This window comes from Tachyglossus aculeatus, chromosome 7, assembly GCF_015852505.1.
Source record: "Tachyglossus aculeatus isolate mTacAcu1 chromosome 7, mTacAcu1.pri, whole genome shotgun sequence".
NCBI classification, from domain to species: domain Eukaryota; kingdom Metazoa; phylum Chordata; class Mammalia; order Monotremata; family Tachyglossidae; genus Tachyglossus; species Tachyglossus aculeatus.
In genome coordinates this window covers 21,061,113-21,089,011 of record NC_052072.1, presented here as the reverse complement: position 1 = coordinate 21,089,011, position 27,899 = coordinate 21,061,113, and the positions used below count along the sequence as shown (strand labels likewise).

The following is a 27,899-nucleotide window of genomic DNA, read 5'->3' as shown; positions in this document are numbered from 1 at the left end:
ACCAGATGTAACAGTAAGGAAAATCTGGGAATATAACCTGGAACTGATATCCTCCCCCCGCCCCCGAACACACAAACACACACACACACACACTCAGTCCTGTGTGGTCCCAGTAGGAAGGGCTGACTGTGAAAGCAGGGGAGACAGGCTGGGCTGACCTGGACCGGGCTGCAGAGAAGGCATTTTGAGTTCAGAATTAGAAGTGTGCTAGATTTTAGAGGAGACCCCAGGGATGACTATTAATATTCATTCATTCAATCGTATTAATTGAGCACTTACTGTGTGCAGAACACTGTACTAAGCGCTTGGGAAGTACAAATCGGCAACATATAGAGATGGTCCCTACCCAACAACGGGCTCACAGTGGGGTTTTTCAACCTTACCCAGAGACTCTCAGCATGTTTCAGTCGTGCCTCGGAGCATTCAAGGTCTTGTCTGCACTCTGGGAAGAGTGGGGCTGCAAGCCTGACCCTAATAGTAAAGAAATTGTGGAAAGGCTGGGTTCGAGAGGGAAAGGTGATTGTAGGAGGGGCCAGAAAGGTGAGTTTAGGAGGGGTGGGTCTGATTCATTCATTCATTCAATCGTATTTAGTGAGCACCTATTGTGTGCAGAGCACGGTACAAAGCGCTTGGGAGAGTATAATCCACCAATAAACAGACGCATTCCCTGCCCACAACGAGTTTAATAATCCAGGTCACCAGCAGAGGGCGCCCTGCTCACGGCGCCGCTGTCGAGGGTGTGTGTGTGTGTGTGTGTGTATGTAGGCATGTGTCGGGGGGAGGGTATATGTGTGGGCTGGGGGCCGGAGGGGGTGATGAAGAATTGACTGAAACGTCTTCTACAAAGAGAAAAAATGCTTGAAATTTGACATAAAGTTTTGCTCGGTTGCGTTGTGTTTCCGGGAACTGGCCTTTCTTGGGGAGTCTGGGGTGAGCAAAAGACTGCTTCCCTGCAGGTGAATTATTCACTGTGTGAAGCGAAAGGAACAGGAGCCGGAGGGGGGAGGGAGGTCTGTCCCGCGGGTGGACCAGGGGGAGGGAGCCAGGGGGAGGGGAGACCCAGGATTTAAACCCATGACCATTGACTCCAAAGCCCATGCTCTTTCCACTGAGCCACTCTGCTTCTCTCTTTTCCTATCCCTCCTTTTCCACCTTCATTCTCTGCCTTCTCTCTGTCCCTCTCTAACTCTCTCTCCCCCTCTATCCCTCTCCTTTTTCCCCTCTACCTCCTCTCTCTATCCCTCTCTCTAACCTTCTTTCCCACATCTCTCCCTCTATCTCTATCTTCTCTCTCTATCCCTCTCTCTAACCTTCTTTCCCACTTCTCTCCCTCTATCTCCCCTCTGTTCCTCTCTCTAACCCCCCTCCCACCTCTTTCGTCTTTCTCTATCCCTCTCTCCTCCTCTGTACCTCTGTCTTCTCTATCTAGCTCTCTAACCCGCTCTCCTATCTCTATCCCTCCATCTCTATCTTCTCTCTCCATCCCTCTCTCCCCCATCTCCCTCTGTCTCTGTCTTCTCTAACTCCCTCTTCCCCCCTCTCCATCTCCTCTCTCCCCCTCTATACCTCCATCTCTTTTTTCTCTCTCTATCCCCGTCTCTAATCCCCTCTCTCCCACCTCTCCCCATCTATCTCTATCTTTTCTCTATCCCTCACTTTCTAACCCTCTCTCTATCTCTACCTTGTCTTTCCCTTGCACTCTAACCCTTTCTCACCCTCTCTATTCCTCTTATCTCTATTTTCTCAGTTCTTCATTCTCCAACCCCCCTTCACTTCTCCCCCTTATCCTTCTATCCCCTCTCCCACCTCTATCTCTGTCTTCTCTTTCTACTCCTCTCCCCCTCTCACTTCTCTCTCTATCCCTCTCTCCCCCCATACGTCTATCTTCGCTGTCTCTCGCTCTAACACTCTCTCCCACCTCTCTCCCTCTCTCCATCTTTTCTCTCTCTATCCCTCTCTCCCTCTATCTCCCACTCTCTAACCCTCTCCCCCTCTATCTCTATATTTTCTCTATTCCTTGCTAGAGAAGCAGCGTGGCTTAGTGGAAAAAGCACAGGCTTCATTCATTCATTCAATAGTATTTATTGAGCGCCTACTGTGTGCAGAGCACTGTACTAAGCGCTTGAGAAGTACAAGTTGGAGGCTTGGGGGTTAGAGGTCGTGGGTTCTAATCCCTGCTCCACCACTTTGCTGTGTGGCCTTGAGCAAACCACTTCACTTCTCTGGGACTCAGTTGCCTCATCTGTAAAATGGGGATTAATCAATCGTATTTTTTGAGCGCTTACTGTGTGCAGAGCACTGTACTAAGAGCTTGGGAAGCACAAGTTGGCAACATACAGAGACAGTCCCTACCCAACAGTGGGCTCACAGTCTAAAAGGGGGAGACAGAGAACAAAACCAAACATACTAACAAAATAAAATAAATAGAATAGATATGTACAAGTAAAATAGAGTAATAAATATGTACAGACATATATACAGGTGCTGTGGGGAAGGGAAGGAGGTAAGATGGGGGATGGAGGGGAGGCCGAGGGGGAGAGGAAGGAAGGGGCTCAGTTTGGGAAGGCCTCCTGGAGGAGGTGAGCTCTCAGTAGGGCCTTGAAGGGACATCTTTTCTGGTTTCCCTCTCCCTTTCCCCGACGCCCCCACAAGCCTCCCAACGCGAGGAACGGGGGGAGAGAAGGGGAGTGGGGAAGGAAGGAGAGAAGAACGTGGCGACTGAAGCCCCCCGTTGGGGAAAACCCAGCGGCGCGACGCGGTCGGGGCGCACTGAGGACAGTCCGCCCCGGTTCGGGACAACAGAAAGGAAAACGTAGCGCCGGGGGCGGGCCGGCCCGTCCCCCCGCCAGACGTGACCCGCCACACCGACCGGGGAGAGGGGAGTGGGGGGGACCGCCGGCCACCGTATCCCCCAGCCCTCTCTCTCACCCTGAAGGGGAAAAGAAAGAAGGGCGGGGGGGAAGGAAGAGGAAAGACGGGAAGACGGCGGAGCCCCCACCCCAGACCCCGGAGGCGGGGGGTGAGAGGGGGGGAAGGCGCGGCGACGGTCATTACGTTTGTGAGTACCACGTGGGACAACCAACTTATCTTGTATCTATCCCAGCGCTTAGAACAGTGCCTGTCACATAGTAAATGCTTAACAAATATCATTATTATTAGAAGCATCATGGCTCAGTGGAAAAAAGCCGGGCTTGGGAGTCAGAGGTCATGGGTTCTAATTCCGGCTCTGCCACATAATAATAATAATAATAATAGTATTTGTTAAGCACTTAACTATGTGCCAGGCACTGTACTAAGCGCTGGGGTTGATACAAGCAAATCGGGTTGGACACAGTTCCTGTCCCATATGGGGCTCACAGTCTCAATCCCCATTTTACAGATGAGGTAACTAAGGCCCAGTGAAGTGACTTGCCCAAGGTCACACAGCAGACAAGTGGCCAAGCCCCTTCACTTTTCTGGGCCTCACTTGCCCCATCTGTATGGGGATTAAGACTGTGAGCCCCACGTGGGACAACCTACTTACCTTGTATCTACCCCAGTGCTTGGCACATAGTAAGCACTTAACAAATACCATCATTGTTATTATTATTATCCCTCTCTCCCACCTGTCTCCCTCTATCTCTATCTTCTCTCTCTCTCTCCCCTCTATACCTCTATCTTCTCTATCTCTAATTCTCTAACCCTCTCTCCCATCTCTATCCCCCATCTCTATCTTCTCTCTCTAGCCCTCTCTCCCCCTCTCTTCTCTCTATCCCTTGCTCCCTCTATCTTCTCTCTCTAGCCCTCTCTCCCCTCTCTCTCCCTATCTTCTCTCTCCCCCCTCCCTAAACTTCTTTCCCACTCTATGCCTCTCTGTCCCTCACTCTCCCCCCTATACCTCTATCTTCTCTATCGCTCTCTAACACTCCCTCTATCTCTATCCTCTCTCTCTATCCCTCACTCTCTAACTCTCTCGCTAACCCTTTCTCCCCCTCTCTATCCCTCTTATCTCTATCTTAGTTCCTCACTAGCCCCCTCTCTCTATCCTTCTATCTATCTCTACCTTCTCTCTCTATCCCTGACACTCTCTATCCCTCTCTCCCTCTGTGTCTCTCTCCTTCGCTGCAGTATCCCGGGAATTCCTCTCACTCCCGTTCTCCTTTCCTCCGTGATTCACACTGCGGTGCGGAACCACCTTCCGTGACCTCGTTTTCCTGATTGCGCGATCACACCCGCCCGTTTCAGAGCTAGCTCTCGCTCTCGCTCTCTCGCTCTCTCTCTCTCTCTCTCTCTCTCTCTCTCTCTCTCTCTCCCTCCCCCCCCCCCCCCCCAAGGTGTGGGCTGATCAGGGCCCGTTTGGGTCCTATTACATCAATAGGGCTTGCGCCGTTGACTCCAAAACAATAGCTGGGAATTCGCATGATTGCTTTGATTCTGCTTTGCCCGGTCTTCATTTAAGGATAAACGACCCCGAAATCCCACTCCCACCCACAGCCCCCTGACTCAGTCCTGGGAAAACTCTTCTTCTGCTTTTTCATTCGGGTTCAGTGTCCCCTTTAACCCGAGAGCACCATTCATTCATTCATTCATTCAATCGTATTTATTGAGCACTTACTGTGTGCAGAGTACTGCATGCACACGCACACACACGTGTTCACATATGAAGTTCACTTTCTCAGAATTGTTGTTTTAGTTTTGCTTCCATAGAGAAGCAGCATGGCATAGTGGATAGAGCCTAGGCCTGGGAGTCAGAAGGTCATGGGTTCCAATGTTACTCCACCACCTGACTGCTGTGTGACCTTGGGCAAATCACTTAACTTCTTTGTGCCTCAATTACCTAATCTGTAAACTGAGGATCAAGACTGAGTCCCATGTGGGACAGGGAATGTGTCCAACCCAATTTGCTTATATCTACCCCAGCGCTTAGTATAGTGCCTGGCACATAGTAAAAGAATACCATAATTATTATTATTGTTGTTGTGGTTCCCACATGGGGCTGGGGGTGAGTTATGGGGGAAGGAAGGGAGCTACGGGCCCGAAGCCTGTGGTGGCTTGGTGGGGTAGGGGGCCCACTGGATTGGGGTGGGGGCAGAGTTGGAGTGCGGGGGGGGGGGGGTGGCAACACTTGTCTGCCATGTGAACTTGGACAAGTCACTTAACTTCTCTGTGCCTCAGTTACCTCATCTGTAAAATGGGGATTAAGATTGTGAGCCCCACGTGGGACAACCTGATTACCTTGTATCTACCCTGGTGCTTTGAACAGTGCTTGGCACATAGTAAGCACTTAACAAATACTGTAGTAATAATAATGATTATTATTATTATTATAAGAGCGGGGGACAGGGTGCCCCCTGGAGGGCCGCAGCTTGCCACTGGACATGAGGTGTTGGTACCAGAGCCAGGAGCAGCATGGTTTCCCATAGATTGTTTCTAAATTTAAAGTTTCTTCCCGGAGATTTTCCTTACCATGCTGTGGTTCCTCAGGGAAAAAAAAAGAAAACTCTGAGAATTAGCAATAAATTTAGAAACAACCTCAGGAAGACGCCTTGCCCTCCCTCTCCCCCTCCCACCAAACATGCATGCATGTACACACACTCGTACCCCACACATGCATATATGTGCGCATATGTATATGCACACACGTGAACACACATGCAGATCAGCACAGGTACACATATGCATGCGCCCAGATGAACACATACACACACTCACGTGTATATGTGCATATATATGTGTGCATAAACACGTATGTGCACACACACATACCCTCGTCCAGGAGCAAAGGAGTTAAGGGCCCCACTGGCTCAGGGAGCTGATCCCAACTAGTTGTCCAGGGGTGGAGCAGGCTTTGGCCTGCCCGTCCGGCCCCAGGCCCCCAGGTTTTGCCCCCGGGCCTCTAGGCCTGGGCCAGGGGCAGCATCGTGGACCTGCCCCCGGGCAAGCTCAGCAGCTGCCGCTTCCCGCCCCTCCCCAGCCCCGCCAGAGACCCCCGGCTGGGAACAGCTGTGACCCTGGGCCCGGCCAGCCGGTGTGCGGCCGGGTTGGCTGTCTGCGCCAGCTAGTGAAGAAAAAATAAACCAAGCCCGCGGTGGAAGATAATTTCTTGCCTCTGAGCCCCGCCATCCGCCAAAGCCCTGCCGTGCAGGAGAGGAGCCTTCCTGCCTCCCAGCCCGCAGCCTCCCAGCCCTTAGGCCGGCAGCCTCGGCAGCCCCCCACCCACACCACCCCCATCCCCCTGGGCGGGCCCAGGCCTTGGCCCCAGAGGCCGCTGTAACCCGAGCCACTTACTGTAACCAGAGCCACTCTGGTTGCCCTTGCTTGGCCCTGCCTGCCCTCGTCCTACCCCCGACCGCAGCCTGACCCCGACCCGTGGCCTTTCCAAGACTCGCACACCCTCTGGCTCCCACGGAGACAAATGGACACACGCTGACCCAGCAGACACTCTGACCCGCTGGGCCCCCACTGCTCAGCTGGTGGCAAATGATGTGCCCCCAACACACAGCCTTGGCACAAACACCCACCTACACAACGGCACACATAGAGTGTACTCAATTGTATTGTACTCTCCAAAGCTCTTAGTACACTGCTCTGCCCACAATTGGCACTCAATAAATGTCACTGATCGATTGTCCCAAGCACACAACCGTGCCTGCCCCCACACTTCATCCACAGAAAGCCACCCCCGTTCACCCTCACCCACCGAAGAAAGGCACAGCTTCACTCATGCCCCCTACCCTGAAGTGCACACACTCAAATTCACCCACATGCCCAAACTCCACAAAGCCCACCCTCAAAGCTGAGGAAGACCCTCACAGCCCCCATGTGTTAGAAAAAGGCTATCAGTCTTCTACCCACCTCATCGTTCCCTCTGCTCTCTCCTCTCCCCTTTTGCACTTTTTTCTCCCCTCTCTCCCATCTCCTCTCCCCTCTTTCACTTTTTCTCCCCTCACCTCTTCCCTGTCTTTCCCTTTTTCATCCCCTCCCTTCCCCTCTCCTTTCCTTTCTCCTTCACTTTTTCCCCCTCTCCTCTCCTCTTTCATTTTTTTCTCCCCTCTCTCCTCTCTCCTTTCCCTTTTCACTTTTTTCCCTCTCTCCTCTCCTCTCTTTCACTTTCTTCTCCCTTCTCTCTCCCTTCTCTCCCCCTCCTCTCCCCCCCTCCCCTCTCTCTAACCTTTTTTCCCTCTCCTCTTCCATCTCTTCTCCTTTCTCTTCTTCTTCCCTCTCTCCCATTCCCTGCTCTCCTTCTTCCCTCTCCCACCCACTCTTGGCACTCAGTTCACCAGGCCTATGAGTTCCTCTTCTTTTTCCCAAGGAACAACCTCCGAAGGCAACTCCATGACAAGATTTGAAGATGGTTGTGTGTCTGAGGCCCAAGTCCAACCGATTAAAGTGGATAGCATGTGTGTGTGTATGTATGAGTGTGAGAGAAAATGAGGCAGTGAGAGAAAATGAGGGGTAAGAGAGTGGGGGAGTAATAGGTGAGAGTGGGTGAATGTATGAAATCATGTAGAGGTGGGTAGGGGTGTGTGTGTGTGTGTGTGTGTGTGTGTGTGTGTGTGTGTGTGTGTGTGTGTGTGTGTGTGTGTGTGTGTGTGTGTGTGTGTGTGTGTGTGTGTGTGTGTGTGTGTGTGTTTAGAGCACTCCTCAGTCTGGAAGTGGTGGAGGTTGAGCAGGTCCATGGTTAAAGTTTACAAAATAATGAAGGCCAAGAATGAAACTGCTGCTCACCAGCTCCCAAGACAGAAACAGCATGACCTATCAAACAATCACTCATACTTATTGAGCCCTTTCCCAGAGCACAGTACTATGCTTGGGAGAGTACAATACAACAGAATTAGCAGACATCTTCCCTTCTCATAGCAAGTGTACAGTCTAGAGGGCATAGAGGATAGATCACAGGGAGTCAGAAGATCATGGGTTCTAATCCTGACTCTGCCACTTGTCTGCTGTGTGACCTTGGGCAGGTCACTTAACTTCTCTGTGCCTCAGTTACCTCATCTGTAAAATGGGGATTGAGACCGTGAGGCCCATGTGGGACAGGGACTGTGTCTACTCTGATTTGCTTGTAACCACCCCAGTGCTTAGTACAGTGCCTGGCACATAGTCAGTGCTTAACAAATACCACGATTACTGTTACCAGCATGAGGGGACCACCACTGCAGCTGGTAGGTGGTAAGTTCAAGCAACACAAAATCAATCAATCGACTATACTTATTGAGCAATTACTATGTGTACAGCACAGTAAACACTTGGGAGAGTACAATCAAAATGGAAACTATAATGCAGTGTGGCAGCAAGCATAGGTAATTCATTTGCCAAGCAGTAAGCACTGGGGTAGATAACAAGATAATCAGGTCCCATATGGGGGTCACAGTCTGGGTAGCAGGGAGAACAGGTATTGAATCCCCATTCAGCAGATGAGGGGGAACTGAGGCCCAGAGAACTTAAGTGACTTACCCAACATCACACAGCAGGTATGTGGTGGAGCCAGGATTAGAATCAATCAATCAATGGTATTTATTGAGCACTTACTATGTGCACTGTTCCCAGCACTTGGGAGAATACAATACAGATGCTTAATAAATACAATTGATTGATTGATTGATTACAGATGATTAAAGATAGGTTTACAAATTGCAAGCTCCCCTCTATTAATCAATCAATACACTTGATTGAGGACTTACTTTTTGCAGAGCACTGTACTAAACGCTTGGGAGAGTACAATACAACAGAATTAGCGGATACATTCCCTGCCTGTAACTGTAAGAGACTGTAAGCTCTTTGTGGGCAGGGATCACTTCTACTAACTCTACTGTATTACACTTTCCCAAGTGCTTAGTACAATGTTCTGCACACAGAAAGTGCTCAATAAATGCCATTGATTAATTAGATGCTGAGAAATAAGGAAGACAAGTTGGAGGAGGTAAGCTTTCTGGGGGGCTTTGAATATGAGAAAGGCTGTGGTCTGCCATATTTGGGGAGGGAGGGAATTCCAAATTAGGAGATCACAGTGAGCAAAGAAATGGAGTCAACAGAAAGGTATAGAAAGGTTACCTATCTTGAGAAGAAAGAAGAGAGCAGGTTGGGAAGTAGCAGGAAAAGAAAGTGGCTATGTAAGGTGGGGTGAATTGGTAGGGAACCTAGAAGCCAATTGTCAGGAGTTTGGGTCTGACCTGACTCCCCCTTCAATAATTCTGACCCCGATTTCCAACCTGGTCCTCAAACTGTGGCTTTGAATATGAAGAATTGGGTCTTCTGTCCTGCTGACAGCAACCGAGCCTACAGGAAATGGGGGCCCCAGGCCCTACCCTCTGTCCCCTCCTTTCCCCTTCTTCCTTTCGGCCAAGGGGAGGAAGAAGGAACAGACGGGCTGTTCCCAGAGCTGCTTTCCCGAGCCCCTGAAATATTTGGCTTTTGGAAGAAAACAAAAGGAAAAATTCCCAAACTTCCTGGATTGATTCATCTCATCAAGGCTATGGAGACAGAGCAAAGCGGAAGACTGGGAAATTATCCAGGGAATTTGGGCTGTGTAGCTTGGAAACAAACCTGGATCATTCAAGTTAAACATACCCACCCTGGAGCATAAATGACGCGGACGTCCTGGCTCTGCAGTGAGCCCTACACCCTGGCTAATTGACCAAACTGGCTGACTAGGGGACTGGCCTGTGCCCTTTAATTCCTCCTGGTAGAATCCAACCTCCTGGGGCTTGGCACTCTGGACTGGATCAGACTCCCCCCCCAACCCCCATCAACTCACCCCGCATTCTCCTGTGGGACTCAGACATGGATCCTGGAGTGGGGATGAGCGTGACATTTAAATTGCGATGGAGCCAGAGAGAAAGGGGGGTGGTCCTGTCTCTCTAACTGGCACCACAGACAAAGCTGCCTCCCTTCATTGCGGGGCAGAGCCCAGCTGGGTACAGACCTGTCAGCCCATCTCCCACACTTGGGAGAGTTTGCAGAGTCATAATTACATCTCTTAACCTGTCTTGCTCTCTGCAGAAGAAGGTCCCATTATATTGAAATGAGATTATTAGCTATCAAATACTTTCTTTCTCAGGAGTTGGTGGGGTTTTTTTTTTTTAATTCAAATACCTTAGCGACTCGCCTTTTTTCACCAGATTTGCTTTGACTGAATCCAGAGGCTGAGAAACTGGGGGAAAGGGGGTGAGGGGGCCTCCTTTGGGCTGGAAAAGGAGTTAGTAAAATGCAACATTTGTACCTTCTGGCCCCAATCCCAGTACCCTGGTCTGTGAGGAGTTTGAATTGGGGGCTTGTAGAGCCCTCAATCTGGGAGGGGACCAGAGCTGCTCCCATACTTAGTCCTTCATGCTTGCAGGGAATGTGTCTATTTATTGTTGTATTGTCCTCTCCCAAGTTCTTAGTTCATTGCTCTGCACACAAGTGCTCAATAAGTACGACTGAACATTCTAGCCAAACGAAGGCAAGAATTCTGACAATCTATGTCTGGGTGGCAAGAAGTTGGTGGGGACAACAGGAGAGAGTGGAGAGTGGGGAAGAGTCAGTCAGTTGTATTTATTCAGCACTTACTGTGTGCAGAGCAAGGTACTAAGTGCTTTGGAGAGCACAGTAGAACAGTATAACAGATATATTCCCTGTACATAAAAAGGTGGGAGAAGGAGGCGAGAAGGAGATAGAGCTTAGTGGTAGAGGTCTGAAACCGAGGTGAGGGCCTGGAGAGAAGATGGAGGTTGGCTCTTAATTAGGGAAGCAGTGGGGCCTAGTGGAAAGACCACAAACCTGGGAATCAGGGAACCGGGGTTCTAATCCCTGCTCTGTCGCTTGTCTGCTCTGTGATCTTAGTCAAGTAACTTACCTTGTCTGTACCTCTGTTTCCTCATCTGTAAAATGGAAATTAAATATCTTTTCTCCTTACCCATTAGATTGTGAGCCTCATGTTGGATAGGAATTATGTCCCATCGGATTATCTACCCCCATGCTTAGTACAATGTTTGGCACATAGTAAGGATTTAACAAATACCACCATTATTGTCATTCATGAGAGGAAAATATTTCTGGTTCGTTCCCTCATCTGGTCCTGGGAGAGGAGTAGGAGAGGGAAGCAACAAGCATTGATCCCACAACCCCTTCACCTCTTTCTTTCTCATTCCAACCTCCATAGGATCCACTTGGGGTGTCTGTCTTTACATGTCTCTCATTTGGGGAGACTGAGTTGTAGCACACTTGGCCACTCCATCCCTCCCCACTCCTCTCTACCCTGCCTCACCCTTCTCCACCATTTTGCTTAAATTTCTCCCTCAAACAATCCATCAGTCATATTGATTGAGTGCTTACTGTGTGCAGAGCACTGTACTTAGCACTTGGGAGAGTACAACAGAGAAAGTTGGCAGGCACGTTCCCTGCCCACAGCGAGCTCACAGTCTAGAGTGGGAGAAACAGTCCCCAGGCCTCTGCTGAGTCTGGGGTGGACTTGGTACCCCCCCAGTTTGATGAACCTAGGTGGAGGATTCAGTGGCTAGGAAGAGAGAACAAGAAATTGCAAATCAATGTAATGGGGACTGCTATTAAAGATCCATCCCCCACCATTAAAAGATTTCCTGAAACTGTGGTCCACTCTGGTTTTCAGGTCTTTCTCTGCTGTTCTGACCATAATCTTTTTTTCCCCATCTTAGAACTTTGGGAGAGACATTTGAGGAATGGCAGGGGTAGGCCAGAGATGGGGAACACAGAAAGAGGAGGGAGTGGAGTAAAAGAGAAAAAAGGATAAAGGAGAGGAGGAGGGTGAAAGGAAGGTGAGCAGAGATTGAGGAGGCATTTTGACAGGAGGGTTGGAGGAGATACCTCTCCCTCAATCACTCAACTCCAGTACTTTTGCCCAGATAAGGCTGCCACTGAAACCCCGTACCACGTGTCTGCCATCCCACCAGTTCTATGGGAGCTGGCATCCTCCAGGGGGTAGCCAAGATGGGAGCTTAGGCAGTGGAGAGGGTGGTGGGCAGCTCAGTTCCACCCTCGGGACAGAACAGAATTTCCAGCTGTGCCAGTGACTCCCAATTTGGACCAGTTCCACCACAGCAACAGCAAACTCTGCTGCCGCCGCCGCTGTTATCAACATTACCCAAGCTCCAAGGTTCTGCCCTACCCCCTCCTCCTCCCCAAGAGGACATCTGGTCACCTTACCATGGCCACAGTCCAGGTTTTGGCAGAGGGTCCCAGGCAATTTTAGAAAAATTGAGGTTGGCCCAAGGGAACCTATCAACCTACTGACATCCACCTCCTCTTATGCAGCCTGGGCTCTGCTCCCACCCCACGGTTCTCTGGCGTCCAACACTTCTGGCCACTTATTCCCCGTGGCCTCCTTCCATTGTCACCGAGAGGGACACGGGAGACATGCAAGTCAGAGTTGCTGCTGTGGTTCCCTAGTTTTCACAAAATGAATCTGGTTAGTCTGTTACCAGCAAGGGTTGCATTCCACCATTTTTTAATGGTATCTGTTAAGCACTTACTATGTGTCAAACACTGTTCTGAGTGCTGAGGAAGGTATAAGTTAATAATAATAATAATAATGGCATTTATTAAGCACTGACTATGTGCAAAGCATTGTTCTAAGTGCTGGGGAGGTTACAAGGTGATCAGGTTGTCCCACAGGACACTCACAGTCTTAATCCCCATTTTACAGATGAAGTAACTGAGGCAGGGCGAAGTTAAGTGACTTGCCCAAAGTCACACAGCTGACAGTTAGCGGAGTCGGGATTTGAACCCATGACTTCTGACTCCAAAGCCCATGCTCCTTACACTGAGCCACACTGCTTCTCTAATCAGTTCGGACACAGTCCCTGTCCCATGAGGGGCTCACAGTCTAAATACTAGGTATCACCATTTTACAGTTGAGGGAACTGAGGCACAGAAAAGTTAAGTGATTTGCCCAAGGTCACACAGCAAAAAATTGGCAGAGCTGGGATTAAAATCCAGAACCCTTGACTTCCAGGCCCATGCTCTCTCCACTAGGCCATGCTGCTTCCCGTCTTCCTCAACTCTCTACACCCACACCTGTGTGGGCATTTCACCCTCTGCAATACTGGGCAACAGTGTCTTTGACCCCAGTTGGAGCCACCTTCCTGGGGTTGGGAGGGATCAGGAATTGGCCTGCAAAAGAAGGAAACTGGAGCCCCTTGGTTCAGAGTGGAAGAGAAGCATTCATTCATTCATTCATTCAATCGAATTTATTGAGTGTTTACTGTGTGCAGAACACTGTACTAAGTGCTTGGGAAGTACAAGTTGGCAACATATAAGCAATGTGGCCTTGTGGAAAGAGCACAGGGCTAAAAGTCTGGAGAGCTGGGTTCTAGTCCCAGCTCTGCCACTTGCCAGTTCTGTGACCTTGGGCAATGCGCTTAAGTTTCTCTGGGCCTTGGTGTCCTGATCTGAAAATGGTGATTAAAACCTATAATCAATGCTGAGCGCCTACTATGTTCAGTGCAATGTACCTAGAGCTTGGAAAATACAGTACAGCAGAATTGTTAGGCACAATCCCCACCCAAAGGGAGCTTACAGCCTACAATGGGAGACAGACTTAAAAAAAATAGAGATAGGGGAAATATTAGAGAAAAAAGATATTTACATAAGTGTTGTGGGGCTGAGTTGAGTATCAAAATGCCTATTTTCTATCCCCTTAAACTTCAAGCCCCAGGAGGGAAAGGGACTGTGTTTGATTCGCTTAATTTGTAACTAGCACAGTGTCTGGCACAGAGTAAGTGTTTACCAAACACCACTATTATTAGTAGTAGGAAAGAGGATGAAATTGGCCTCCTGCCCACAATATATGCCCCCAAAGAGGAGGCCCACTATCTGTGCCCAATTACCTGGACCCTCTGAGCTCCCTGGGTCCATCTGGGGTGAAGGGACTGGGCCCTGGACCTTGCTTCAGGCCCCCCACCCCAGTTATTCTGAAAGCTCCCCCTCCGCCCCCCCACCAGTGCCTTTATTCTGGGCTAAAAACTGTCCTGGCCAGATCAGTGCAGGAGTGCCCACACCTTGGGGAAATGTGGTAAGTGGGGGGGACAGCAGAGACAAACCCAGACCCAAGAAAACCTCCATCTGGTCCTGTGTGCCTCTCCAATATCCTCCAAGGCAGTAACTATTGAACAACTATTGAACTATTGAACGATTTTTAACTATTGAAAGCTTCCAAGCACTATATAAGGTACTCTGCATGCAGTAAGTGCTCGATAAATATGATTGATTGATTGATTGACTGAGGAACATACCCTGCTAGATAAAAGAGGTGGACTAGCCACCTGCCAGCTTCTAGATTTGTCAGGCCAGAAGGTCCTTTAGTGGTCACTTAGTCTTTCCCCTTCTCCAAGAAAGAGAGTCCCTTCCTCATTGTATGACAATGTCACCAGGCTTTTTGAAGGGTTTTTTTTTTTTCAAAAGGTTTCCAGAGACAAACATTTCCTAACTTTCTAATCATATCCCAGTACCACCTCCATCCTGGGGCCTTTCACCTCTCACTGTTAGGACACTTCTCCTTGTGTCTAATCTAAATCCCTAATACTGCTGTTACATCATTTTAAATCCCTCATACTACAGTTACATCATGTTTCCTTGTTCTGACCTCAACAACCACAGAGAGCTATTCAGTACACTGCCCCAAGGTCTGATAACACTGAACATTTTCACTACTGGACTATTCATTAAGTTTGCCTCTTACCCAAGGTCAGAGTGAAATGTAGAGTTGAAACAATTACCCAGATAACTCTGGGAATAAAATAAACCATTGGCTCAACTATCAGCATAGTTCAAATAAAAGCGAGGATGTTTTGGTTTGGTTTTTTTTTTCCCAATATAATGCAAAATTTTGAAATTCTCCACTTCATTCTGGAAGGATCTGGCCTTGTTTGGAGCACAGTAAATGGGGCCTGGGAAATGTTAAGTAACATACACAGATAATTTTTCCTTTTATGGCATCGAATATGAAAGAAGCTGGAAGCCAAGGGCCTTCTGTTGCCTTTCCCTGCTTGGGGTAGATGGGGAAAGGCATGGCCCTATTTGGAGCCAGTTTGCTGGTAATAATAATAATTGTATTTGTTTAGCACTTACTATGCACCGAGCACCATGGTAGATATAAAATTAACAGGTTGAACACAGTCCCTGTCCCCCAGGATGCTCACAGTCTAAGAAGGAAGACAGATATTCAATCCCTATTTAACAGTTGAGGAAACTGAAGCACAGACAAATTAAATGACTTGCCCAAGGTCACTCAGAAGACAAGTGACAGAATTGGGATTAGAACCATGGTTTTCTGATTCCCAGGCTTGGACTCCTTCCACTAGGCCATGGAGTTTCACACTGCCGATGAGGTTTTGTGTGCATGTGGGAAGTGCATGTACCTGCAGGTGGGTGCCTGACAACCTGTGTGTGCAGTAGTGAGGAATGTGTACCTATGGGGCTGCATATACCTGACTGAATGTTTATGTGCCTGAGAAAAAGTGAATGTGTGTGTGTATGTGTATATACCTGTGAGTGGATCAGTGACTGAATCGGTTCATGTTCATTCATTCAGTCGTATTTATTGAGTACTTACTGTGTGCCAAGCACCGTATTAAGCTTTAGGGAGAGTACAACATAACAACAAACAGATACATTCTCTACCCACAACAAGCTCACAGTCTTGGGGGGGGAGGGGGGGGAGACAGACATTAATATAAATAAATAAATAAATTACAGAGATATACAGACATATACATATGTGCTGAGGGGATGGGAGGGAGGATGAATGAAGAGAGTAAGTCAGGATGACTCAGATGAGAGTGGGAGAAAAGGAGAGGAGGACTTAGGGAAAGCTTCTTGGAGGAGAGGTGCCTTCAATAGACTTCAAAGTGGGGGAGAGCAAATTTGTCAGTGTATTTATGATGGTTTGTGGACCTGGGAGGATGTGTATGTATTTGAGTATATGTGGACAGGTGTGTACAAGTGTAGTGGTGAATATATATGGGTATGTCTGTTGCCATCTTTGTGCCTGTAAGAGGTTTTGCACCTTTGTGCATGTCTAAAAGTGAGGGTCTGTGAGTGGGCGTATGTAAGTTTCTGTGGGTGTGTAAGCACATGTAACTCTGTGAGCTAGATGCAGAGGAAGAACCGGTGTGCTTTCTGAGAGAGATAATAGTAATAATGGTGTTTGTTAAACGTTTACTTTGTGCCAGGCACTATACTAAATGCTGGGGTGGACACAAGCTAATCGGGTTGGAAGACAGAGTACTACCACTACTACTACTACTAATAATAATTGTAATAATAATAATTGTGCTATTTGTTAAGCACTTATTATGTACCAGGTACTGTACTAAGTGCCTGGGTAACTACAAGGTGATAGGGTTGGACACATTCCCTGTCCCATGTGGGGCTCACAGTCTTAATCCCCATTTTACAATTGAGTTAACTGAGGCACAGGGAAGTGAAGTGATTTGCCCAAGGTCATACAGCAGACAAGTGGTGGGGCTGGGATTAGAACTCGGGTCCTTTTGACTCCCAGGCTCGTGCTTTGTCCACTAGGCCATGCTGCTTCTCAGAAATGTGTCTACAAAGTCTGTTATATTGTGCTCTCCTTAGCACTTAGTACAGTAATATAGTAGCCATCACAGCCACCCCCTGGCTGAACTGCCTTGATCCAGAGCATATCATCCCAGCTGGGCAAGCCAACTCCCAAAGCAGCCTCTCAGCACCTCCCTTTGGTCCTGTCTCCCCAGGTCCCTCTTGGGGCTCTGCCAGGTACCCCCCACCAAAAAAAAACTGAGACCTTAATGGGCCATTCCCTTAAGCATTTTGATATTCACTGTCCCATCGTATTTATGTAAATATTCACGTGTTCTCCTATTTCCCCTATCCATAATCTATTGCAATGTCTGTCTCGCCCTGTAAACTGCTTGTGGGCAAGATTTTGCCTACTGACTTTGAGTATTGTACTTTCCTAAGCATTTAGTACAGCGCTCTGCACATAGTAAGTGCTCAGTAAGTACCACCGATTGATTGATTTGGATGGGGAGACAGAACCCTCAAAATCGTAAGACTGGTCTCCCTCGTGTGACAGCGGGTCAACTAAGCGTAGCACCTCTGCCTTTGGGGTCTGGCACTTTTCCTTTCTCCTCTTTCCTCCCTCCAGCTACGAACCTCCTCACCTTCTCCGCCTTTCCGTCACCTCAACCCTATTCCAAGAGGCTGGTGTGTATTTACTCAAAGACCTCTAACAATCCGGTGGCTTGAGGAGGGGCAGTGGGCGCTTCAGATAAAAAAAAAAAACACTGAGAATGTAAATCTTGTCAGCAAGTGTACTGGCCATAAAAACTCAAACTGGATTCCTGCAGAGGCAGTCAGACACAGAGTATCTGTTCTCTCCCTCCTGAACCCACCCCCTTCCCCGTCCAAAGGAAAAAAATAAATTAAAGGAAAAAATCTGTTGGAAATGCAGTTTTCTTTCTTTTTTTCTTTTACCGACTTAAAAGAAAAATAAAATACATTCCAGGAACCAGGATGACTGCAGAGCAAACTCAAACCAGAAAATACTTAAAGATGTCTTAATGACTTAAACACAGGGCCCGGATTGTCTCTAAAAGTTTCCACATTTTAAAAAAGTAAATTCAATATTGAACACACTCACACAGTGCCCTCCCCCCCCCCCCCCCCATTTCTCTCCTCTCTACTTTTCCCTTTTTTTCCCCCCTTCCACCTCCGATTTCAGCTGTAGGCTATTAACACCCCCGGTGTGAACAGACACCAGGCCCCATTCATAAAGTTTATATTCACATTCCAAAAAAAAAAAGAGAGAAGGAAACGAAAAAAGCCGCCAACCCCAGGTACCTGCCCAAATGCCCCAGCAAGCAGAGAGGCAGCCCAGGAGGGTGGGTCAGGCGGCTGTTAACTAGCAGATGACAGATTTTTACAGTGGGAATTAGCCCCTCATTTAGAGGAGGATTGGTGGAAATCTTCCATTTAATTACCACCGTGCCCTGCTCCCCTGACTGAGTTTGAGTTCCCCCTTGGCTTTTCAGGGCAGCCATAAGTTGTTTCAGGGTGTGATCCTCTACCAGAGACTGGAGAGTCTAGCCAGAGGCCTGACGTGAGGGAACTTAGTCAGTTCTCAGGAAGCTTCCCTGAAATCCTAGGCCCCGGCGGTCACATGAGTGCTTCCTGTGGATCTGGAAGAGGCCAGAGCTGAGGTCAAGGCTGGGCACAGGCCGCTGTCTGGGCCAGGCCTGGTTCTCGAATTCGCCTACCCCTGGGGGTTAGCTCACTCATGAGTCAGGCCTGGGGAAGAGGTCATAGCATGTCCCTTCCCCATCTGCCTGACGTTCTTGCGTTCTTCATCACCATCATCAACAGGAGCAGTCGTGGCCTAGTGGAAGAGCATGGGCCTAGAAGCCAGATGATCTGGGTTCTAATCACGGCTCTGCCATGTAACTGCTGTTTGACCTTTGGGTGAATCAATTAGCTTCTCTGTGCTTCAGTTCCCTCATCTGCAAATGGGGGAACTGTTCTTCCTCCTACTTAGACTGTGGGCCCCATGTGGAACCTGATGGTCTTATATTTACCCCTGTGCTTAGTAGAGTGCTAGGCATATAGTAAGTGTTTAACAAGAAGCAGCATGGCATAGTGGATACAGCATGCATCTGGGAGTCATAACATCATAGGTTCTAATCTTTACTCTGCCACTTGTCTGCTGTGTGACCTTGGGCAAGTCACTTCACTTTGTGCCTCAGTTACCTCATCTGCAAAATGGGGATTGAACCCCACTTGGGGACAAGGACTGAATCCAGCTCAATTTGCTTGCATCCACTCCCCACCCCCCAGTGCTTAGTACAGTGCCTGGAACAAAGTGCTTAACGAATATCATTATTATTATTATTATCAAAGCCATGATTTGCACCTAATGGGTCCTGTGCCATCTTGGCACTGATAGTGTTAAGGACCGAGACAGGTGAGCACAAACTTCCAGCCAATCAGTCAATCAGTCCTCTAGACTGTAAGCTCATTGTGGGCAGTGAATGAATCCACCAACTCTGATGTATTGTACTCTTCCAAGTGCTTAGTACAGTGCTCTGCATACAATAGCAGTCAATAAATACCATCGATTGATCAAGAATGTGTTTTGTGTAGGGCACTGTACTAAGCACTTGGAGGAGTATGATAATGCCAGGAGACCCGATCCCTGCTCATAAGGAGTTTCAGTCTACAAAAGGTAGAATGGACCTAGCAGAGATACAAACGATAAAAACAAATTGTACAATTAAACAAATAAATGAATAACAAGCAGATGAAAATACACAGGAGCAGTAAGGGGACTACTGGGATGGCAGGATCTGACAGGTGGGGATTAGTCAGAGAAGGCTTCTGGGAGGAGGTGGCTTTTAGGAAGGCTTTGAAGGTGGGGGTGGAGGCAGGGACCAGGAAATGGTGCACAGGGGAGGTAGGTGTGGAGTCAGCACCCCCAATCCAGGGGAGGGCCCAGATTAATCCATTCATCAATCAATCAATCAATCAGTGCTATTTATTGGGCACTCACTATGTGCAGAGCACTGTACTAAGCGCTTGGAATTCTCCCTCCTACTTAGACTTTGAGTCCCATGTAAGCAGGGACTGTGTCCAACCTGATTATCTTGTATCTACTCCAGGCTTAGCACAGTGCTTGGCACCTAGTAAGCGCTTAACATAAATACCACAATTATTGTGATAACCAATCATATTCTCCATGCAGCACCTAAACCTGATAATTCAGGTTTCAAAGTAGGTCTTTGGTTGCTTGCACAGATAAAATTAACTGGATAATTGATAACTTTCCATTTCCTTCTGAGCTGTATGGAAATACCTAGGTGTGGAAGTGTGTGTGGGAGTGTAATAATAATAATTATGGTATTTGGTAAGTACTTACTATGTGCCAGGCATTGTACTAAGCTCTGGAGTGGATAACAGCAAATCAGGTTGGACACAGTCCCTCTCTCACATGGGGCACACAATCTCATTATGGGCAGGGACGTTTCTGCTCTTTCTGTTGTATCCTACTCTTCCAAGTGCTTAGTACAGTGCTCTGCACATGGTAAGTGCTCAATAAATACCATTGATTGATTGATTAATACAGAAGGGAGAGGGAGAATTCCTGGATGTGGGGCCAAAGGAGAAGGAAAGCTCCTGAGGACAGGCATAGGGAGTGGGGTTATTGGAAGAACACGCCTGTGTTTGAAGATCTGTAGCTTGAACTGCCTGACCGTGTGTGGAAATGATTTGGCCTCTGAAGGAGGAAACTGACCTGCAAGGCTCATCTCGCGGGTCCATCTGTCTGCCCGTCCATCCGTCCGTCCATCTGTCCCCTGGCAGGTTCCATAGGCTCAGGCCCTATGACGAGAAGGACAACGAGCTGGATGATGAGAGGGATGAGGAACTGGAGCAGTCCCAGCCCCACATCCCTATTCAGGACACTTTCCCCTTTCTGAACATCAGTGGTGCATGATTAAGGATTGACCAAGAGGGAGGTGGGGAGGAGGATGGGAATGGCTAAACCCTTTGGTCCCTCTCTGGGCCTGGCCCTGGGAAAGTAACACTGGAGGTAGTAATAATAATAATAATATTTGTTAAGCGCTTAATATGTGCCAGGCACTGTTCTAAGCACTGGGGTGGATACAAGCAAGTTGGGTTGGAGACAGTCCCTGTCCCACATGGGGCTCATAGTCTTAATCCCCATTTTACAGATGAGGCAACTGAGGCCCAGAAAAGTGAAGTGAATTGTCCAAGGTTACAGAGCAAAGTGGCAGAGCTGTGATTAGAACCCGTAACCTTCAGACTCCCAGACCTGTGCTTTATCCACTGTGCCAAGTTGCTTCCCTAACCATATGTAAGGGTCTGGGACAGTCAGGGCCAGCCCCTGAAAGTGTGCATAGTAGCTGGGTGTTTTTTTCTCTCTAGAAACGTTGGGTTGGGAGAGGGTCGGGACGGGGGCCGGGGGGAGCGGGAAGACTGTAAGAGGAGAAGTAGGGGAGGCTGTGCAGTCCTGAGGCCGAGGGAGAGCTGGAACCGAGCCTGGCAGGGAGGTGTGGGAGCATCCCCCGGGGTCTGGCTATGGGCAGGTGGCCAGAATCCACTGCTGCTGCTGCTGCTGCTGCAGCTGGCTCCCTTCCCCCACACTCTTTCCCCCATTGGAAAGGCTTCCCGGACACCTTGGCTCTTCTGGGGGTCTCTGACCCTTCCCCCGCAGCAGACGGGGGTATGTATGGGGGCACTACTCCAAGGAGTCTGTGAGGGAGGGAGATGGAAGGGGAAGGAACTGGGGTAGAGCAGGCTGAGAGCCTGGCTCAGTGTCCCGCCTGCTCTTCTCTGGCCCTGCCAAGACTCAGGCTTTCCTGCAGCCTGGGAGAGACCTCCCTGGCGGGTGGGACCACGGAGCTGAGTGGCACAGGAAACCCACTTGGGCAGGGAAACTCAAACCTCCAGAAAAACCTCGAAATGACTTTTTCAGCTGCAGAAAGCCACAAGCAAGGCAACCCCCAACCCTGCCACTCCGACAGAAAGGAAGCTGGGCCAGGGTAGGCCAACCATTCCCTTAAACCTTCTGTCTGGCTTGTGGGGAGTGGGGCTTTTACCACTCTCCGGGGGGGCGGGGGGGTTCAGGTGGGCGGTGTATGTGTGTGTGGTTTGTGGGGGTGGCGCGGCGGGACAAGGCCCCCCCAGACAGGGGTCTGATGGGTCTGGCTAGTGGAAAGACCATGGGCAGGGGAGTCAGAGAGTCTGGGTTTCAAGGCCAGCTCCACACTTGTCTGCTTAACTTGTTACTTAACTTCTATGCCTCAGTTTCCTCATACTGTAATATGATAAGCAGCCTAAAATGCTTTTTGAAAGTAAAATATTTGTTTAACATTTTTAGTGAAAGTAAAGAGGCCTTTAAAATATTTCATGTTCTAGCATGCAAAGTACTATATTGGTGTCCTACTCAGAGAAAGGAAGCTGATTTTATTAAGTGTGTGTGCGCCATTCTCTTGCCAAAAAACAAAAAGTCACTTTGGTCTTCAGGCTCTTGTTAAAATGGGTAGGGACTGTCTCTATATGTTGCCAACTAGTACTTCCCAAGCGCTTAGTACGGTGCTCTGCACACAGTAAGCCCTCAATAAATACGATTGAATGAATGAATCCGTAAAATGGTAATGAGACACCTGTGCTCCCTCCTACCTAGACTGTGAGGCCCATGTAGGACAGGGACTGTGTACAGCCTAATGATCTTGTAGCTGCCCCAACACTTAGCACAATACTTGTCCCATAGTAAGTGCTTAACAAATACCCTGATTCATTCTTATTGTTCCCTGAAGCCTGGATGGGAATCTATTCTGGAGAGCCTCAGAGGAAGAGGGGGGGAAAAAATCCCCCCACACCAACTCTACCTATTAATAGGGGGACACGGATTGAAGCAGACACAGCTGTTTTCTCTTTGTTTCAGAGGTGCAGCATAACCTAGTGTAAAGAGCCCGGGCCCGGGAATCAGAGGACCTAGGTTCTAATCCTGACTCCACCTCCTGCCTGCTGTGTGGCCTTGGGCAAGTCACTTGAATTTTCTGTGTCTCAGTTCCCTCATCTGTAAAATAGGGATTCAATACCTCTTCCTCCTCTTACCTAGATTATAAGCTCTGTGTGGGACAGGGACTGTGTTTGACCTGTTTGTCTTCTATCTTCTCCAATGCTTAGAACAGTGCTTGGCACATAATAAGTACATAGCAAATACTACAGTTATTGTTATTATTATTGCAGGGACTTGCTAGACTCACTAGATTGGCTACACCTCCAGGGCAGAATCACACCTTATTCATTCATTCATTCAGTCGTATTTATGAGTTTACGCTTACTGTGTGCAGAGCACTGTACTAAGCACTTGGGAAGTACAAATCGGATATTTCTCCCACATGTCTCCAAGGGACTAACACTGTACCCTACTCGCCATAACAGCATGAAAATACTGCTGCTGATGGTGGTTCAGTGAGGAAGGGGATGCCTGTAAGTCATTCATTCATTCATTCATTGAATCGTATTTATTGAGCACTTATTGTGTGAAAAACACTGTACTAAGCACTTGGAAAGTACAATTCAGCAACAGAGACAATCCCTGCCCACAACGGGCTCATGGTGCAGAAGGGGGGAGACAGACATCAAAACAAAAAAAAAACTGGCATAAATAGCATCAATAAAAATAAATAGAATTAGAGATATATATGTATATATATATATATATCAGAATAAGTAAAACAGGCATTAATATAAATAAAAGAATTATAGATATGTACATATATACACAAGTGCTGTGGGGTGGAGAGAGGCGGGTAGAGCAAATGGAGTGAGTCCGGGTGAGATCTTGGGGAGGGGGAGCTGAGGAAAAGGGATGTCTACAAAGATCACATTTGTAAAGGGCTTTGAAAGAAAGTACTTAGAATCTTAAGCAATGACATACTCTAGGTCGTAAGCTCACTGTGGGCAGGGAACATGTCTACCAACTCTGTTGCATTGTACTCTCCCAAGCAGTTCACCTGTACACTTGTTTTGTTTTATTGTCTGTCTCCCACTTCTAGACTGTGAGCCCGTTGTTGGGTAAGGACCGTCTCTATAAGTTACCAACTTGTACTTCCCAAGCGCTTAGTACAGTGCTCTGCACACAGTAAATGCTCAATAAATACGATTGAATGAATAATTGAATGAAGCAGTTAGTACAGTGCTCTGCACACAGTAAGTACTTAATAAATACAATTGGTTGATTGATTGATTGATTGATTGATGGAGTCCCACCCATGGTCCAGCCAGCTAGCATTCTACCAAAGGGAGTGGTACCTAGGGATGTTGAAGAAGGAAGAAGTTGGCTGCACTCCTTGAAATACTTACCCGTGGCACTCTTCAGCATAGCCTACCTTCCCCTCTAATTACGGAGCTCGCATCCAGTCCTTTATCCAAATCCTTCTTAAACCTACAGTTATTTCCTGTTTGCACAACTTCCTGTGGTAAGGAATCCCACAAGCTAACCATCAACCACATTCAGGGAGTTTCCTTGGAGTGTAAGCTTGTTGTGGGCAAGGAATGTGTTTGTAACTCTGTTGTATTGTACTCACCTAAGTGGTTAGTACAGTGCTCCACACATAATAAGCGCTCCATAAATTCCATTGATTGATTGGTCTAGAGTCTGGGACTGTCAAGCTTCAGCCAGTGCCCCCTTGGGCTGGATTTGGTGACAAGCAATCCTGTGCTCACCCCATTCTTTCTGCTTATGATTTTGTAATGGTAAATCAGGGCTCCTCTACATCTTCATCATTTTCCAAAATGAAGAGTGTTAGTCTCTTCAAGTCTGCTCTTATTGGAGAGCTGGACCATTCAGCTAATAATCAATCAATGGTATTTATTGAGGACTTTCATTGTGCAGAGCACTGTTCTAAATGCTTGGGAGAGTATAGTACAACAGAGTTGGGAGACATATTTCCTGCCTACAAGGAGCTAAAAATATAGAGGGGGAGACAGACATTAATATAAAATCTTGGTTGCCTATTTCTATACCTTTTGTGGCTGTATCACGTCCTTCCTAAGATGGGCTACCCAAAACAGTAAAGAGCAGTAGTAATAGTTTTTATTAAGTGCTTACCATGTGCAAGACACTGTGCCAAACTCTGGGAAAGAATACACAGGTGAGCATTAGAGAGGGTCAGTCAATCGTATTTATTGAGTACTTACTGTGTGCAGAGCACTATACTAAGTGCTTGGGGGAGTGCAGTATAACAATAAACAGACACATTCCCTGCCCACAATGAGCTTACACTCTGGGGCGGGCGGGGGTGGAAGAGACAGATATTAATATAAATAAATTACAGATACATAAGTGCTGCAGGGCCGGGAGGGTGATGAATAAAGGAAACAAGGCAGAGTGATGCAGAGCGAGTAGGAGAAGGGGAACCCTGGCCCTCTAGGAGCTCACCAGCTAAGAACAAGCAGGGAAGGTGGCTGGCGATGGACACATGAGGAAAAAGAAAACAATTAAGACACCACAAAAGAGGAGATGAAACCAAAGCTGTAGGTCCAGTATGGCTTAGAAGGGCAAAGTCTCAGGCTTCTCGTGGCCTAGAATCCATCAATCACAGTGACATCACGGCTGCAGCCGTGATATCAGTGCATCACGGCTGCAGCCTTGCCCTCACTACCCATCAACGTCATTTCTGCTCCTTCTGCCGAGTTGGAGGAAGGCAGGTTGGGAAGGAAGCCCCGGAATGACACAGAGTGGGAGTGTTGCAGGTCACCGGTTCGACTCTCCAGTGGTTTGAGAGGACAATGAAGCTATGCGTGATATTCTAAGTGACCACAGGCCTTGGTTTTACAGACTGGCAGATTATGTCGTCCATTTTGTTTCCTTCCCACTTCCTGGTAACACCCAACATATTGCTGGTCTTGTTGGCTCCCTCACCCTGGCTGACCAATAAGTGATCTATGGGAATGACAGGCCATGACTCCAAGCTCTCTATGCCGAGTCATGACTTTTAATGCCTTGGAGGAAGGGGAGGGGAAGTGGGAAAAATTGTGAAGCACCGCTCCTCGACTGGGTGATGTCAGTTGAGGGTTTGGCCAGGATGAGGCTTGGAGAATTAAGACACTGTGGTCCATTTCCCAAGAAGAGAAGTGAGAACTGTAGTCAACACTGTCAAAGCACCTCCTTGTCCTTAGCGTCCCAGCTGGTCTCTCTCCATTTGGGGACAATCCACTTCTCCAGGGAGGAACTGCCAAAGATGATGATAATAATAATAAGTATTTATTAAGCACTTACTATATATCAAGCACTGTACTAAGCACTGGGCTAGATATAAGGTAATTGGTTTGAACACAGTCCCTGTCCCACATGGGGCTCACAGTCCTCATCCTCATTATACAGATGAAGTAACTGAGGCACAGTGAAGTGAAGAGGTCTGTCCAGGGGCACACAGGAGACAAGTGGCAGAGCCAGGATTAGAACCCAAGTCTCCTGACTCCCAGGCCTGTGCTCTTTCCAAAAGGCCACAATGATTTCTCATATTATTACAGTTTGGTGGCTTTATCCCTTCCAGCCCTAAGAACCACACTCTGAGCCTCCTGTGGGACAGGAACAATGCAAAAGAGTTGGTAGACACATTCCCTGCCTAGTAGAGTGCTTGGCAGACAGTAAGAACTTAACAAATACGGCAATTATTGTTATCATTAGGTATTGTTTGGTTTCCAGACCAAGTGACAGCCAAATGGCAGGAATTGGGGCCACATGATCACCTGAAAGCTGGCAGGTTGCCCTCCCTCAGATCATTGCTCTGTCATTTAACATTAAGATTTGCAAAATTGAGTTGACCTCAGTGCTCTCCCCTCAGGGTTGTAGTGATGGCGGCAGTGGCCTGGGAGAAGCTTCAGGATGGTGAGAGGCACCATGGGCTGTGGGGAAGACTGGGCCCCAGAATCAGGAGGATGGCTCTGTTCGGTTCTCACCTCCCATCCCTACCCAGAGTCCCAGGCACAACAATAATAATAAAAATCCTAACTGGTATTTGTTAAGCACTTACTCTACACCTAGCACTATATGAAACACTAGGGTAGATAAAGTACAAGTGGGCATAGGGAGAGAGAGAGCTTAAATCAATCAATCATATTTATTGAGAGCTTACTATGTGCACAGCACTGTACTAAGTGCTTGGGAAGTACAAATTGGCAACATATAGAGACAGTCCCTACCCAACATTGGGCTCACAGTCTAAAAGACTGTGAGCTTAAAGCCCAGAAGGTCCCCACTCTCCTTCCAAGTATCCATCAGGCAACTGGCTTTCAAAAGGTTCCAATCTGGGGCACCAAATTCATTCATTCATTCATTCAATCGTATTTATTGAATGCTTACTCTGTGCAGAGCACTGTACTAAGCGCTTGGGAGAGTACAATATAACAATATAACCTGTGTGACCTTGGGCAAGTCACTAAACTTCTCAGGGCCTCAGTTACCTCATCTGTAAAATGGGGATTAAAAGTGTGATCCCAATATGGGACAACAGGATAATCTTGTATCTACCCCAGCACTTAGCACAGTGATTGGCACATAGTAAGCACTTAACAAATACAATAATAATAATTATTATTATATAACCGACAAAGTCCCTGCCCACAACAAGCTTACGCCACCCCGTCTTCAAGGTGCTCTGCCTGCTCCTGTCCCGTTTTCCTCCAATAAGGGAGCCCAGACGGTCTTTGATGAGGTCAGACAGATGGCCAGAAAGGTCAGCCACTCCCCTTAAGGGCCTGGTCAGTCTCATAGGATATCTAGTTAAGCATAGCATCAGTGGGTGAGGACCCAGAGGTCAGTGATATTTACAGTGTATCTAGTAGCTTGTTCCAGAGATTTTCTCTGGTTCCTTATTTTTTTCTTCCCCTGAGCGGGACAGGGATCTTCCTTCAACCTGCTTTTTTCATCCCCCTCAGAAATCCCAGTAAAACAGAAGGACTGTCACCCCCATTTTAGGGATGGGGAAAGTGAACACAGTCCAAGGTCACCCAACCGATCGGGGTCTTCCTCAAAATCCTCCCTCGCCATCCCATCTGTTCAGACCAGGTTGTCAACAGCATGACCATCAAACCATCAGCCGTGCCAAACTGGATCACATCCCCCTGATCCAGCCAGTCGGCTGCTCTGCCTAAGACCCTGACGCCAAAAGATGCTGGGAAGAACAGAGTGAAGGTTTTCCCACGTGACCTCAATCCTTTTAGTTAGGATGGCCCATCTATTACCCATGAATCTTTCTAAAACTTTCCTGATCTTTCTTACTTCCCCAGCATTTTCTCAAATAGCCTATTAGAGGCCTCTTTTCCATGAATCTCTCCAACCCCTTGTTGAATCTTTGGATATTGTCTGCCTCCACAATTTCCTGTGGCGATGAATT

General features: G+C 48.0%; 1 protein-coding gene across 1 annotated transcript in view; it reads right to left on the bottom strand.

The window, feature by feature from the left end:
• IRF6 (interferon regulatory factor 6) overlaps positions 1-27,899 on the bottom strand; it is a 235,657-nt gene that overhangs the window by 86,735 nt on the left and 121,023 nt on the right. Inside the window, exon 2 of the mRNA XM_038749787.1 lies at positions 20,261-20,346. Within this exon, the coding sequence (XP_038605715.1) occupies positions 20,261-20,273 (13 nt within the window). The 5' untranslated portion in view covers positions 20,274-20,346. The remainder of the gene's footprint in view (positions 1-20,260; positions 20,347-27,899) is intronic.